The sequence below is a fragment of the Lissotriton helveticus genome, chromosome 4_1, assembly GCF_964261635.1.
Source record: "Lissotriton helveticus chromosome 4_1, aLisHel1.1, whole genome shotgun sequence".
Lineage (NCBI taxonomy): Eukaryota > Metazoa > Chordata > Amphibia > Caudata > Salamandridae > Lissotriton > Lissotriton helveticus.
In genome coordinates, this window is record NC_136063.1 from 2,114,289,427 (window position 1) to 2,114,305,014 (window position 15,588).

Below are 15,588 nucleotides of genomic sequence, written 5' to 3' on the forward strand. Positions count from 1 at the left end.
AGTTGAGTCTTGCACACGGAAGTGCTGAGTGCTTTCGACTGTGTCAAAATAAACAAATAACGACCACTCGACCACTGGGCACACAACATTTACTTGAATGTGCCAGTTTGAGTCAAATTTGAAAACGTAGATATTCCACGTCGTTGTTTCCTCACGCTAATGGAATTGTGAGCATTCTAACCACGCACTATTAAGTGCTGAATATGATCGAATGTCGTATTAACTATCTAGTGATCACCGAGCACAACACTATTGATAGAGTGTGCCAGCTTTAGTGATAGTCAGTCACTACCGATCACATTAAGCTCTGACTGGGATGCACTATATAGCAGCAGACACGTGAGAACCAGCATGGCACTTCGTAACAGGCTTGTATTAATCATACTTGTGACTTTTTGCCTATTTTCTACCACCAGGTCTTTTTGCTTTTAGCTCGACTATTTTGTTTTTGAGCTTCTTTTTCACTTTGACTAATTGTCAGTAGTGCACAGGAATCTAGGGAACGGGAGGGCGTTAGTGTGTCCTGACCACCCATTTTCCTTCTGGTCCTGACGAAAACCCGGTACCTTCCATCCTACGGGTTGAAACATGTAGACCTCACACATAAGTGATACACACGGTCATAACACCATAATGTATCCACACACTTAATTTTAATATTGTCTAGTTCCTTGCGAATAAATCTTTCATACAAGTATACCAGGACGATTTTTAACACTTTTTTTCACTTCACACACACAAATACCAGCTCCACTGTAGTCCAGGTGTCGCAGCACACCCTGATGGCACTCGGCTATCAGGGTGGACCCCGATGATGAAGCATGTCACCGACTAGGTCGGTGAGTGAGGGGTTTCTTAATAAAGGAAGGACTCTCTTCTTTTTTTCAGTCATCCCTTCAGACCGCTTTATTTAAGCTATCTCTGATGGTACTCCTCTTTTGTTTGTTTATTACTGATACCCAGGGGATCAGGAGTACTCTCCATTCACGTTTGTGAATCAAATCCCTTACTCTCTCTTTTGTTTAATTATGTTAATTCCTTGTCCACATTCTGACGGAAAGGGACAGCACAGAGCCTCCCTTTGTCCAACACTTGACTTTAAAGGCTGAAATGCCACTGCCGGTTTTCCCAAATAGTCAGTAGAATTTGGGGTCAGCAAATCCTTCTTAAGGGAATCATCTGCGTTTTCAAATGTGGCACAAACACAAAAAGAGAAACAAAGAGCAGGGCCGGCTCTAGGCTCACGGAGGCCCTGAGCAGGGAGTGTAGGTAGGGGGCCCGAGGCCGCCAAATCCCTGCCAGGGGCCGCCACGCAAATATGTATCTAAGGATATATATTGGCGTGGCGGCCCCTGGGGTTTGGCGGCCCTGCAAAGAGCCTCGAGCCTCGCAAACATGCTGATAATGGATGCAGAAACCCTGGTTTTAATACAGCTTGTGAACAGTATCTGGTTGTTTTTTTAACCTAATTATTACTTTTATAAGGACTAGTGGGGAATAACATGCAAAAAATCTGGGTTTTATTTTGCAACTGCTGTTACTCGTACTGCTCTTATATGCCCTTGTAATTTCCCTCGGATAGGAATTTGGAGAAACTAGCTGTGGAAACAAATTGTGATAGGTCCATATATGTACTAAACCCATCTGAAGTACAAAGAGAAAACCGGACCCCATACACTTGATACCTAATAGGCTTTCATGGCTTCTATTTTCACTTCATGGGACTGTATACTGTGGTTAACCTTTAACCTCCTATTCACAGACATGCCAGGAACTGGAGGTTGCCTGGTATGATAGTAGAGACCTTGGTCTACCAGAGTAGAGATTGGATTGCTTACTGTACTGTTGAAGAATAGGGGGATAATTGCTAATTATCCCTAAATGCAGTTGGTTGACAATAACTTAATATATCTCTAGTTTTTGGCCTTTCCTCATTCTCCAATATTTCTGTTTTTCCACAGAGGCACTCTCACCAGCGCTCTCATTATGATGCTTCGGCCATCTCCCATCGACAAGTTGTCAACATGCCGCGCTTTCCGAGTGGCAGGAGCAATCGAGGGGCTGCTCCTGACCCCCAGCAAGCATCAGGGACCATAGTACAAATTGTCATCAACAACAAGCACAAGCATGGCCGAGGTAAAACAAGAGACATTTATTTAATTGATAGTCTTAATAATCTAATAATACATATCAATTGCTATTATGAACCTACATAAGAAATGCTTAATTTATTATTTTGCAATATATTTTGTACAGAAAACCACGTTTGTTTGCTATGATTTTTATCAAATCCTATTGGCCTTCTTTCACATGCACTGTAGATGTGACAGCTGAAAATGTATGGTGAGGAGAAGGATTTGTTAATGGGTGGGATAGCTTCATTGTTTGAAGGTTGTAAAAATAGGACAAAGTGTGGCATCTGCACAGATATTAACATCAATTCTGCCACATTGAATAATGCTGAATCCATGTCAGATTTTCACGATTTCCACGTGAAATAAATGTACTTATATAGGCCCACTTCAGAAAGGTATCAATGTATCTAAGGTGAATTTAGATTCTCAGATACCATCATTTTACAAGTGTAAACACATTTGTTATGCATGAAGTAAGAATATATTCCCATAAATGAATTGACATGCATGTAACATTGCAACAGTATCAATGCCCCTTTAATAACTGAAGATTGTTTTACTATGTTAGATTGAATTAATTGATAATGATGTAGTTCAAAAATTAAAGATGTTAGTTTAATTAGGTGACTGCAGTTCAACTATTTAAAAACCTGGAGGCTCATTTTAAGTTCGTCAAGTGGCCTGCTGCTCTGCCACTTTGGTCTAAACTCACCTGGCAGATCCCCGCCTGCCCAGTTTAGAGATTCCCGGCCGCCAGGCCGGGCAGGTATCAGCAAGCTTCAGTGGTTCTGCAGGTTCCACTTAAGGCTGAAGAAAACATTAAGCTGGCATTGTGCTATTGTGGCTCTTGTCTTTATTTACCTACTATGCCAACATGAAGGTCCTAATGTCCCTCTGGGACACCTGATAGGGCCCAGGTGTCAGGCCGCATGGACTCTACTTATCTTATTTCACTTACATTTTGAGGATACAGGACTGAAACCCCTGGTCCTGAAATGATGGTCGCAAGATTTTGTTTCAGGCGGAGGCCAGCCAATCAGATCACTTGCTCCCACTGATCTTAAGTCCCATGGGAGTTAGACGTCCGACGTGAAAAAAGGACTCGTGACCAATCAGATTGCTCTTTTTTTTTTAATTGCATCCCGAGGAACAACCCCAGGAGTCTTTTGGGACCATTTGTCTATCCATACATTTTGAACTTTAAATTCCAAAATCTACTGAACAGATTTACACCAAATTACAAAGGCATGCTTTCTGGGTAAATATGTAGCTTTCTGCCAAATTTGGTGTAATTCTATTCAACCATTTTGGCTGTATTGTTTAATTTCTCCTATGGAAAATGCATGAGAAAAAAAGTCTTCCAGGACCCAAACTTTTTCTCACCCTCGCTTGATTGATCACCCCAAAACTTTCAAGAAAGGAGCCAAGGTATACTTTCACTCATGTATAACTAAACAGTGGCCTGGCAGGCCTAGATAAAAGCCATACATCTTTTCTGAAAGACCTGTATTACCAGACATTTAAGGCCATGCCATTAAAACCAATATAAAGTGCCTTCCGAGAAGCCTCCACTGTGCCCTCGATTTGCCCCATTATAACACACTTTCTTCCTGATGTAAAATAAGGCAGTAATGAGGATCCTGATAAAAAGCAGAATGATCCATCATACTGCTGAAAGGGTGGTGGATGGCAGATATCCCACTGATGAAGTCTTGTTTTGGCTCTTCCATCAGGTCCTCCATGGAGGCGTGCCAGAAATGAGGGCAAAGCAGCTGCCGAATCTTGTGGCTGTTTTGTCACCATGAAAGACCAACATGCAAATGATGGTGGTCCTTCTGGGAAGTGACCTGTAATGTGCATGCTAATAGTACCCTACTAGGGTTCTGTTGAAATTTCGACCTGAGGTTTCCCCCATAGTGGCCCCTTGGATGGAAACAGCCATTTCAGGGGGGAAAACACTGACATGTCAGAATTATTTTTATATCCTGGATCGATCTCCGTCAGTGTGGCGGAGACAGGATAGTGACATCCATGAAATATTTCTTTAAACCCTAAATGATCCCCCTGGGGTCCAAAACCAGCCCCCACCCTGGTGGCTCACCAGTGAAACGCCTGGTGCCTGCTATGGCCAGTCCGGCCCTGGATGCTACAGAGAACTGGCCACTAAAGTCTTGAATGATAGAGATAAGTGTAAAACATAATATCACTTTTGAAATTGTTTATAGTGCCAAATGTAGAACTTCTACGTGCTACAGTATGGTTTAATGTTGAATCTTTGCCCCGGAAGATGGATGCCAGGGCTTTCTGGTTTTCTGTGTTGTGTTTTGAATTAAGTGTCCCTACTTTTCTACAAGTAAATAACGACCTGTTTCTTATATACTTAAGAGGCCTGTTTTACGTAAACCTTGACTTTATTCTATGTGAATACTTCATCTAACTGAATCTCAGTTCCAAACTCAGTGCCACCACCTACTACCACCAGATGCGGTTTTGCCTTGACTCCTGACCACACCACCTTTGGAAAATGTTGTCCTTTGGTATTAATCATGTCTAGAAAGCTCCACACATTGTTTTAATTAGGGTGTACAAATGTGTAAACCAAAATTTCTTTCTGCTACTGGTGCCTGAGTATATTTACCGAATAACTTTAGAGACTACTTTGTTTATTCGTGTGCATACAAATTCATATGTTCATGAAGAAAGGCGTGAGTGAAAGCTTTAAGTAATAGAACCAATATGGTGTGCTAAATAAGCTCCACGGACAGCCCAGTGTGCATCCCTAGCTCTCACAAACAGGAGGCCTGAAGAATAAATCAAACGCAGGTCAGAGTCTCACATCTGGACACAATTGGATGCGAATTTGAAATTGAGATGACAGCCTTTAAATCTTAATAAGAGAAAGCACGTTTTCAAAATAAAATGATTAATGGAGGAATGATAACATCTTAAACAAGTTATAAATATTTACCATTTAACTATGGCTGCCCTCGAATTTATTTCGCTTTTGAAAGTGATGCATTTGTAAGAGACAGTTTTGTACTGCAGCATTTTCACAGTCCATATCTCGCCATAACTAAAAACATAGATGACACCATATGATTCTACTTTCCTGCATTTTCTTTTTTTTTTATAATTCTGTTCTGGTTTCAAACAATTCAGTTGGAGAATACAGTGAATGAGGCCTTAAGAGCATTGTTCCTCTGATTTGCTACTCAAGCTTCCAAATTCAGTTTCATGGACGTCTGATTCACGAAAATTCTAGAGATAATGGAAGTGACTCCACGCAGTCTATGACGTCAATGACATATCAGGGTTTCCCCTTGCACCTCCTTTAGCTCCTGATTAGCCTCTAGCTTCCTCTCCGGGAAAGTATATTGGAAGTAAATAGGTTTATCAGTGCCTTGTTTACATGTGTTCCTCACTTAATGGCGGCCCTGCCAAGCATCACCCATCACGGGTTAGACTAATGTGAATCACCCATCGTCCGCACCGCGCTACCACATTTTGTCACACAACTTCGAGCTCCTGAGCCCGTCAGTTGCAACAATGCGCATTAAAAATAATTTGAAAGCAAGTGCTGAGCAATGGGGCTTGCAGTTTACAGTGTGCTGCAGCTGTCTCTGAAATGAGTGAGTCGGGTCATATGGGTGGGGAGAGGTGTGGCTCCGCAGCCAGGGCGACTGACGTTGGAATTTGGGGATCACGGTTCGATCCCCAACTCTGGTGACAGATTAGCCCAGCACCATGTGACTCTGGGCAATAGCTTGCTTAATCTTCCCGACGGCCCCCAGCGCCTAGAGACCCTTACTGGTGATTGTTCGCACTTTACAAATGTGGATTATTATTGCCGGTACCAAAGGCGTGGTGCTTTGGTGTCATGACCCAAAGCAGCCCTTTTCTTGGAACAGCCCCTCGGGAAGCACTGCATGACACTGGGAGCCTGGAAAAACTTGCTTGATTCTTTTGCTACTGGGGGATGACATTTTAGCACTGATGCAAAATTCTCCCCCAGTAACAAAACCAGCCCTCACCACTGCAAAACCGGCCTCCTCCCTTCCAGCCTCCCAGGGGAATGCCCCATGCCCGGTAGGACCAGTCTGGCCCTGGCCATGAGGAAGGAGGACTGTCCTGTCCCTTCAAATGTCTCAGAGAATACACATCCATGCCCTGCCACCAGGGGGGCAGCTTTAGGGGGTGGTGTTTGGGTGTAACAACCTCAAATATGCATTCATGAGTTTGTAGTTTGGTCTGAGGGTGTCTGTTCTGCAGGTGCCAAGTTTTTTGCCAAGAATAAAATACGAAACGGTAATTTTTGATGTAAAAAAGTAGAGACAGACAGTAAATTTCAAAACTTGAACCCAGATTACCTAGAATCAATACCGACTTCCCTGCTTGCTCAAATTGTGTGATCCTAGGCACATATTTTATTTCACACAGCCTTCCTTTTCTTTATTATCACATATGAGAGCACTTTAAAAAATTTGAGTTGGGGATGTGTGCTGTACAAACACCTCTTATGCTTGATTTAATAGACTATAATATTGCTCCATTCTTTAATAAGAATCTAGGCCACATTTAGGCATACATGACTACTGACTTGCCTCTTGGTATGCTTACGGCATTGTCTGTGGGATTAATCATTACTGTTTCTAAGTTCATGTGTAAAATCTGTCATTTGAAAGAAATGTCTGTCTATGCAGTGATATAGTTTGATGTAATAAGGTGAAACGCTTCCATATGTTAAAGGAATACCGTACCGTTTTTTGCATTTCGAAGAGTCTGTATTACATTTTTAAATTATGTTTGTTGCACGATATACATGCCAAATATTTTCATGACTTGGCTCATGCACTGACTCTTAGAGACAAGCCAGACGCATGGCTTGGTCTCGCCCTATTAACCTGCCTGTGTGTCCTTCCACAGTGCCCCTCTAGACAGAGGCCTAGCTAATGCAAATTGGCACTGACCCTGCTTCTCATTGAAACAGTACCTCCTGAACCTTGGTCATCTGACTCATCTCAACCCTCCACCCTGTGGCCCACTGTTGTTTTGTTTGGGAAATTTGATATTCATACCCCACCCCTGAATGTCACTGACTTACCTACACACGTGCCTGCCACAGCAGAGCTATCCGGCCTCACACTGAGAGGGCTACCAGCGGTCCAGACATGGGTGAAGCACCATTCATTGACTGGGAGTGGGTGAGAGGCTGGGCACCTGAATTATGTGATTGTGCAGCGGTTTGCACATAAATATAGATTTGCCGCATTTGCCACATATTCCGTCATTCCAACAACAGCGGCTCCCCTGGCCCTGGGCCGCTCTGAAGCCCCCCCAGGGGCCAGAGCAGCGCCGGAGGCGCCTCTCCACACCAGGGATTTATGGTTTTCCCGGACCTGCAGGATCACTATGCAGCCGCCGCCGAGAAAGGTGAGCCCTGGCCGTGCACCCCGGCCGCCCCATGTCTGCAGCAGCCCCTGCAATTCTGGGCCAGCAGAGAGGGCCCGTGCGGAGCAGCCCTCGGGGCACACACCCCTCCCCAAAACAAAGCATCGGGCCATGAAAACACCAGATGCAGGCAGCAGCCCTGCAGCCACATTCGAATGAAAGAAACTACGCCCCGGACTCTCATGGACTTCTTTACTTTTTCTTTTGTGCTGGCTGCCATTTTGCTGCTGCTGTCGGCAGCTTTTCTCTGGACCCTGACCCACCATCTTGTCCATTCCATCGTTTCCCCCTTAACGATCCTCAAATGTTTCTTCCCTTTTCTGATTTGCCTTTTCTCCATACCCTTGTATCCCTCCCACCCTCCCTTGGTGCTGTGACTGCGTCCGCCCTCCGACCCCACTTAATGGAACTCTGCCCTTCTGTTTTTTTTTTTTTTTTTTTTGGGTCTTGACCTGAGAAAATCTACTATGTGTATATATGTATATAGAGATAACTCTAATGACTAGTATATGCAGTAGACCTTTGTACTCTCTACCATTCCTATGTGACTCTTAGAATATATCCATTTGTATCTCTTCTTTGAGTGACTTTACTATTTGTACATTTGAAATTTTTCTTTTTGTTTGTATCTCTTCCTTGTGCGACTTTACATCTTGTACATTTGCAATTTTTTCTGTTTGTATCTTTTATGTAACGCATGTAATCCTAAATCCTTATGTTTTGCAACTGGTCCTTATGTAAAGCGCTCTGACACCTTCGGGTAAAGTTCGCGCTATATAAAATCGCATCAAATAAATAAATAGATAAAAAACACCACATAATCTGCAGATTTTAACAAAAAGAAAAAAAAATCTTGCTCAAACGGTTCAAAAGTTACAAAAAATGCAGAGACACTTGTTGCCATGAAGTGAAAGGCCCTTTGCAAAGCTGGACTGGTCACCCTTCTGTTGCATATTGTTATGTTTGGATGTTAAACTGGTACTAATGGGGTGCAACAAATGTCCACTGAGTTCTACAAACTTTAAAAAGATGTAATAACGAAGTAATACAATTACAAAATGTGCCACATTATGACGCATAATTTGCCTTTTTTTGCTGCATAATTTACCCAATCTTGCCGCATATGTTGATCCTTTCCTGCTGCATAATTCCAGTGGCCCTGGTGAGAGGTCACAGGTTCCTTAGTTTGCTGTAAGTCTTTAGCAGACCATGTCAGTTTCTATAAATACTACTATCCCTGTTCTATCAGCCCAGCACTAATCAGAGGGCAGCCATGTATCTAAGTTATTGTTTAATTTCGGTGCCTCTGTTCCCCCCACCCATACCATTGTCAGAACTCAATACACATCAGTGGGCATTGAGTACGGAATGTCCGGCACGGATGCACAGATTCGGCATCCCACCTGTTGACTTCCTTGAATGTGAAGCGTGCTCACATAATCGCGTTTACACTGCTCTTCAATTCTTGAGGGACACTTGTTTGGTGTCAGCTGTTATAAATGGATAGTATTAAGCTGTAACTATCCGCTCAACATACAGTCAACATGTAGCTACTCTGCTGGAAGTCAATCCTGAATTCTGTCATCGGCCATGGTTTCTCAAGGCCCAGATCTGACATTTCACTTTGCTTCTGTGCTATCCCACTCTATCCCACGTGACTTAATTGATGGCACTCACTGACCAATAAATCAGCCAGAGGATGAACCCCTCCCAGGAGGCGAGTTGTCCCCCCCGCCCCTGCTTTGAACTGCGTCCATCTTACCCTTTAAATCACACCACTGAAAACGTGGTTTGGTGCCATAAAAGGTTGTAGTTTATTCAACATAACATGGTTACACATTTTGCAAAATCATGGTCATTCCAATTGTCCTTTTAATATCCATGTTAACACATTTCATTGTCTTTACAATTCATTTGTATTTTTGGGTCATAATGTTGTCCCAGCAAACTCAGTTTCTAGGGAGGGGTGGGGCCCACCTATCTGGGCCTTCAATTCACGGGTTTAGGCTTCAACTTGCTACCGACTTGGAGGGTGTCCATCAGGACCTGCCCGGGCTGCAAGCGCCGACCCGCTTGCCCTGGACCCATTCATGGGCTCTCCCTGCTCCCAGGGGTCCCTGCCTGAGGCTGAGTCCTTACATCTCGTACCCCTGCCGTTAGGCATCCCAAGAGTCCTGTGGGAGCATCACATCTACTCTTTCTATGGTGGTAAGCCGCCCTTCACTCCCTCAGTGCCCCTGCTATGAGGCATCACAAGGACACTGTGTGAGCCTTCCTTCTACCTTTAGTAAATTATCTCTTTTTTCTACTTTTCTTGTGTTCCTTCGACTTCACCTCTATCTTTCCACCATTGCAGCTGCAACTCCCGCTTCCTTCTCGTGTGGGTGGGGTTCTCCTTGTTCTTCTGCGAGGGGGGGGCTGTGCCCTTCTCTGGCCTAGTGCCCCTACTTATCCCCCCTCGCTGCTTGCCCGCTCCTCCCTGGATTGGAGGGGGCCCGAGCTTGCCCTTGGGTGACCAATCCAGGTTCCCCCCATTGCCGGTTATGCAAATGGATGGGGGGGGGGGCTCCCGCCTCCAAATGGCGTTTGTCCCGGGCCCCCATTGGGTCTGGCTTTGCCTTCCCTGGCCCGGGCTCCATCCCTTCCCAGGAGGAGGTTTGTCCCCCCCTCCCCTGCTTTAAACTGCGTCCATCTTACCCTTCAAATCACACCACTGACAACGTGCTTTGGTGCCATAAAAGGTCACAGTTTATTCAACATAACATGGTTAAACAGTTTGCAAAATCATAGTCATTCCAATTGTCATTTTAATATCCATGTTAACACATTTCATTGTCTTTGTAATCCCTTTGGTCATTTTGTGGTTCCAGCTAATCCAGTTTCTAGGGAGGGGTGGGGCCCACCTGTCTGGGCCTACACTTCACAGGTGTAGGCTTCAACTTGTTACCGACTTGGTGGGTGTCCGTCAGGACCTGCCAGGGCTGGAAGTGCCGTCCCGCTTGCCCTGGACCCCTTCATGGGCTCACCCTGCTCCCAGGGGTCCCTGATGTGTGGCATCCCAAGGACCTTATTTGAGTATCTACTCCCTCCTGCCTGAGGCTGAGTCCTTACATTTCGCTCCCTCTGTACCCCTGCCGTTAGGCATCCCAAGGGCTCTGTGGGAGCATCACATCTACTGTTTCTATGGCGGTAAGCCGCCCTTCGCTCCCTCAGTGCCCCTGCCATGAGGCATCCCAAGGACACTGTGTGAGCCTTCCTTCTACATTTAGTAATTTATCTCTATCTTCTACCTTTCTGGTGTTCCTTCTGACACGCTACCTACGGTTTCACGATCGGAGAGAGCTCCCCCTGCCCTGCCCACCCCAGTAAAGTGTACCCACTCCTCCAGGTGATAGCCCGGAGACCTCGAATGTATGAAACCGTGTCTTACGAAACCCAATCCGTTGGCCCCACATATCTTCCCCATGGTGATATTGAGTTTTCGTCTGGATTTTTCCATTGCCCCCAAGTCCATGGCCCCACACCATGCCCTCTGCACTATTATTTCTGAAAAAATTACTTCAGCTGGGCATTTCAGTCAAGCCATGGTTGTGAGGCCTTCCTGCATATTCTCTAGAAGGACCCTCCTCCCCAGAGCTGCCAAGTCGTTGCCTCCCAGGTGGACAACCACTGCATCCAGTCTGCCACCTTGCCCCATTGCTTCCCGCACCGCAGGGAGCAGTTGATCCCATTTCATACCTGAACACCCCAGACACACTACGTCGGTATCCCGCAGCCATATCCCGACGCATTTGCATCTAGCCGCCGCCCAGCGTTGAGCCTGTGTCACGTAGGAGTGACCCAGGATCCATACCTTCTTCCACGGTGCGGTTGGACCTGGACGGGGGAGGGAGAAACCAGACTTAGTACATCATAGGGCGTATGTAACGTTTGGATGCACCGAATGCCCAGCGCCCTATTCCCTTGATTTGTTCGGCACCCAAACATAGCCCTGAGGATGTGGTGGCAACCCTTATTCTGAAAGAGTGAGACCCAAATGCTCTAGCAGGAAGCCCAACTGCCTCTAGAGTTTTTCTCATCACCGTTATGAATTGAAAACGGCTGAGGAACGACCCATCCCCATACCTGAAACGTGGCCCTTGGCCGTTGTCCTTTGGTCAAAAGTACTTTTGAAGTACGCACACTGGGCAGCAGGATTTGTCCCTAATGCAGTTTAATCTAGTCCACTTCCCTCTGCCTGCCTGGTCTGTTTTAGATCGTTACAGCAGGATGTCCATCTGCCCGTCCCATAACTCCACTTCACCCCTGTTTAGGCATGCTGTCCTTGGGTCAGCGACCGCTGGGGCTACCAACTCGCTGATCCTGTAAGCCCCAAGCGGCATACTACCCCTAGGACCCCAATCATACGCTGTAGTATGTTAAAATGGATGGGCCGCCTTGTATCCCTCTTTGCTTGCTGCAACCTGCCCCAGACTCTCATTGACATCCTACATTGGAAAGCCCTGGTTGTTGCTGTTTTTGTGTAATAGGCTACTGCATTCAAGTGTGTCTGGGCCCACGGTTTAGTCTGGCCCGACACGAAGGCCTACTCAATGAAGTTTAAGACTTCTTCCTGATCTGCTTGGCGGTCCCTTGTTAGCCCTGTCCTAGCCACAAATGTTTCCCAACACTTACGGTAACGTGTCTCTGTTTTTGGGGCCAGTGGGTTGTCCAGCATCGTCTTCAAACCAGGTCCACACATGCCCAAAACTCTTCCGGCACCCGGGTCATCACTCGGTCCGCGTCCGGGGCAAGTGCTCGGAATTTCATCTCCTCCTTGTTCTGCTGGGAGGAGCGGTTTGTGCCCTTCCCGGGCCTAGTGCCCCTACTTCTCCCCCTTACTGCTTTCCAACTCATCCCTGGATTCGAGGGGGCCTGGTCACCCCCCCATTGTGGATTATGCAAATGAGCAAGGGGGGCCTCCCGCCTCCGGATGGCGTTTGTCCCGGGCCCCTATTGGGTCTGGCTTAGCCTTCCCCAGCCCGGGCTCCTACTTCCTGGTGACGACTTTGAGGCCTCTGGTTGGAGATACGGCGTTTCTTGACAGCCCTAAGGGTCTCACTAGACAATCTAAAAGATGCTAAGCCTGTAACAGACCCTACGCGAGAAAAACTCCCTAAGCGTCTGCCACAGTTCTGTAGTAGGGGTATCTCTGTTATAGTCATAATCTAGTGAATAGTCCCGCCCATGTGCGTGGACCCCGGAGCAATCAAAAATAATCTCTTAAAGTGTCAAAAAATGCAGACCTGCACAGACACTTAAGAGAGAATTAAAGACAGATAATGCAGCCTATAAAACAGGCTACACTGTCCAGTACTTCAACTAGAAATTCCACCAACAAAATCCACAAAACAGCATAGCCTGCACAGATTTCCCTTGCTTCAGCAGCAAAAACCCTCTGGAATGATAGAGAGGAGGATCTGGACAGACAAGCCCCATAGGCTGCCATTATGTGGCTCAGAACAGGATACTGTGCCTTTAAGAGAACCTTCCAGAACTTCACAGTATCCCAGAATGCACTGCAGGTCCCTTTTACTTTCAGTTCTTTTTTCCGGCTCCTGCAAGCAGGACCCTGGAGCATTGAGCTCTCCCTTTTTCAAGGGTTTCTTGGTGATTTTTCACTATTAGTTTCGTTTTGAGTGCTTCTAAAGTACTTTGGTGCTGTTCTTCTTGGTTTTTGCTCCCTTTTGATGTCAAATATGCCTGCATTATTTGACAAATGCCCGGAGTGCTCCAGGAAGAAAGCCAAATCAGATCCCCATGAGGTGTGTATCCTCTGCCTTCCCTCTTCCCATGTCCCAGAGGAGTGTGAGATTTGTCAAGGCTTCTCTGGCAGGACCCTGAAGGACAGACAGAAGATCAGGCTTCAGGGACTCGAGGAAAGAAGGCTGAAGGCGCAAGGTGGGTCTGGAGGGGCTCCTTCTGCCCATGCTGAGGCCTCTGGGGGGGCTCCCCAGAGGCAGGAAGACCAGCAAGCGTGCCCACTCTCCGTCTGGGTCGATTGCAGCGACCACGACGTCGAGAGGGATGACTACGGTCTGCTCCCCGTCCCCCCAGGGCTCTGGGGCGAAGCGCCATCGGCGCTCGACGTCGAGGGATGTACACAGACCGCCGTCGAAGTCTCCGGTGACGATTTCGTCGTCATCCTCGTCGGTGTCGACGTCGAGTGATCGACGTCGAAGGGCCCGGCGTCCGCGCTCGCCGTCGAAGCGACACCGCCGTTCGCCGTCGGCGAAGAGGAGGAGAACATCGTCGTCGAGGGGATCCTCGTCGTCGAGGAGTGGTCCGCCGTCGAAGCGGAAGAGGTCGCCGTCGAGGCGGAAGAGGTCACCGTCGAGGCGGTCGAGGCGGTCGAGGTCGCCGTCGAGGCACAAGAGGTCGCCGTCGAGGCGCAAGAGGTCATCGTCGAGGCGGTTGAGATCGCCGTCGAGGAACGAGAGATCGACGTCGAGGTGTACGAAGTCGACATCGAGGCACGGAAGGCGGTCGACGCCGAGGAAGAGACGCTCGACGTCGAGGGGCCGACGCTCGCCGTCTGGTCACCGTTCTTCGACGTCGAAGAAGCGGGAGAAGAGGCCTGATGCCATGGGAGGCTCTCCGACGTCCCAGGCTGGTGGCGGATCACCGGGCTCGGTGTATTCCGAGGTGTATACGCCTTCGCAAGTTACGCCTCTGCCGCCATTGCCGAGGGGTCCCCCTCCGAGGGCTCCTACCCCTCCTCCGTTGCCTCCGCTTCCGCAAGCCGTACCTCCACCTCAGGTGCCACTGAAGCCTCCTCCGGTTCCTCCGAGGTCGTATTCATTGCCCAGGTTTCCGACCCCTCCCAAGGGGACTCCTAAGCCGCAGGCCCCGGCCAAACCTAAGACGCCCGCGCCGGTGGAACCGGCGGATCGTCCGAGGCCCAGGAAGTCAAGACCACGCTCCAGACGGAGAGGAAGATCTAGGAGTCGGCACAGATCCTCCACTAGATCTAGACGCCGCCATAGGAGGTGAGGATCCAGGTCCCGCACGGACTCCTCCAGGACACGATCCTATTCGCTGACCTTGTCGGATTCCCCGGGGACAAGGGTGTCAGCACGTTCCAGGAGGTTCTCCTGAGGGGGGCTACGAAGTTGGGCATCACGGTGACGGCTCCTATACCTACGACGTCCGTGATATTTGAGACACTTCACAAGAAGCATCTGTCTTGTCCTTTGCTGCCACTAGTGCCAGATTTGGTGGAACCTGCGGAGGAGCTGTTCCTTACGCCAGCGGTGGTAAAGGCCGCTCCCTCCCGACTTCTGAAGAAGTACAGGGCCCCGTATTCGGACCCGGCATTCCTGAGAATGGATCCAGTACCCGATTCCGTTATAGTGATGGCGGCCAGGAAGTTACACTCTACCTCCCCGTCCTCCACCGTACCGCCTGACAAGGAAAGCCGGTGGATCGATTCGGCTGGGAGGAAGGCTTGTGGGACTGCTTCCACTACCATGAAAGCCTCCAGTGATTCGGCCTTGCTGGGGCGGTACGACCGTGCCCTGTGGGATTCCCTGCAACAGTTCACGGAGCTTCTGCCACGAGACAAGAGGGAGGACTTCCTAGAGATCCTTAGGGAAGGGATGCTGGTTTCAAACCAGGTCATCAGCGCGGCTGCGGATATCTCTCTCTTGGGGGCCCATGGTTACTGTCATGGGATTAACCAGCGACGTCATGCTTGGCTCAGGCTCACGTCACTCAAGCCGGAGGCCCAGCAGCGGGTGGCCAATCTGCCGTTTTCAGGAGAGACTCTGTTTGGAAAACATGCCGATGATGAGATGGCCCGCATGAAGGCGGAGGCAGAGACCCTGACTGCAGTGGGCTTGGAGAAGCCAAATGAAAAGAAGCCCTACCGACCGTTCCAGAGACGGTTCTGTGCACAGGGCAGAGGGGCGAGGACAGTCTTCGGGACAGCAGCAGCAACAACAGCAGCAGTTCCGGAGACCCTTCC

The 15,588-nt window shown here is 48.1% G+C and overlaps 1 protein-coding gene across 1 annotated transcript in view; it reads left to right on the forward strand.

The window, feature by feature from the left end:
- The window catches only part of CHRDL1 (chordin like 1), a 665,356-nt gene that overhangs the window by 546,415 nt on the left and 103,353 nt on the right, over positions 1 to 15,588 (forward strand). The window contains exon 7 of the mRNA XM_078688799.1: positions 1,962 to 2,136. Within this exon, the coding sequence (XP_078544925.1) occupies positions 1,962 to 2,136 (175 nt within the window). The remainder of the gene's footprint in view (positions 1 to 1,961; positions 2,137 to 15,588) is intronic.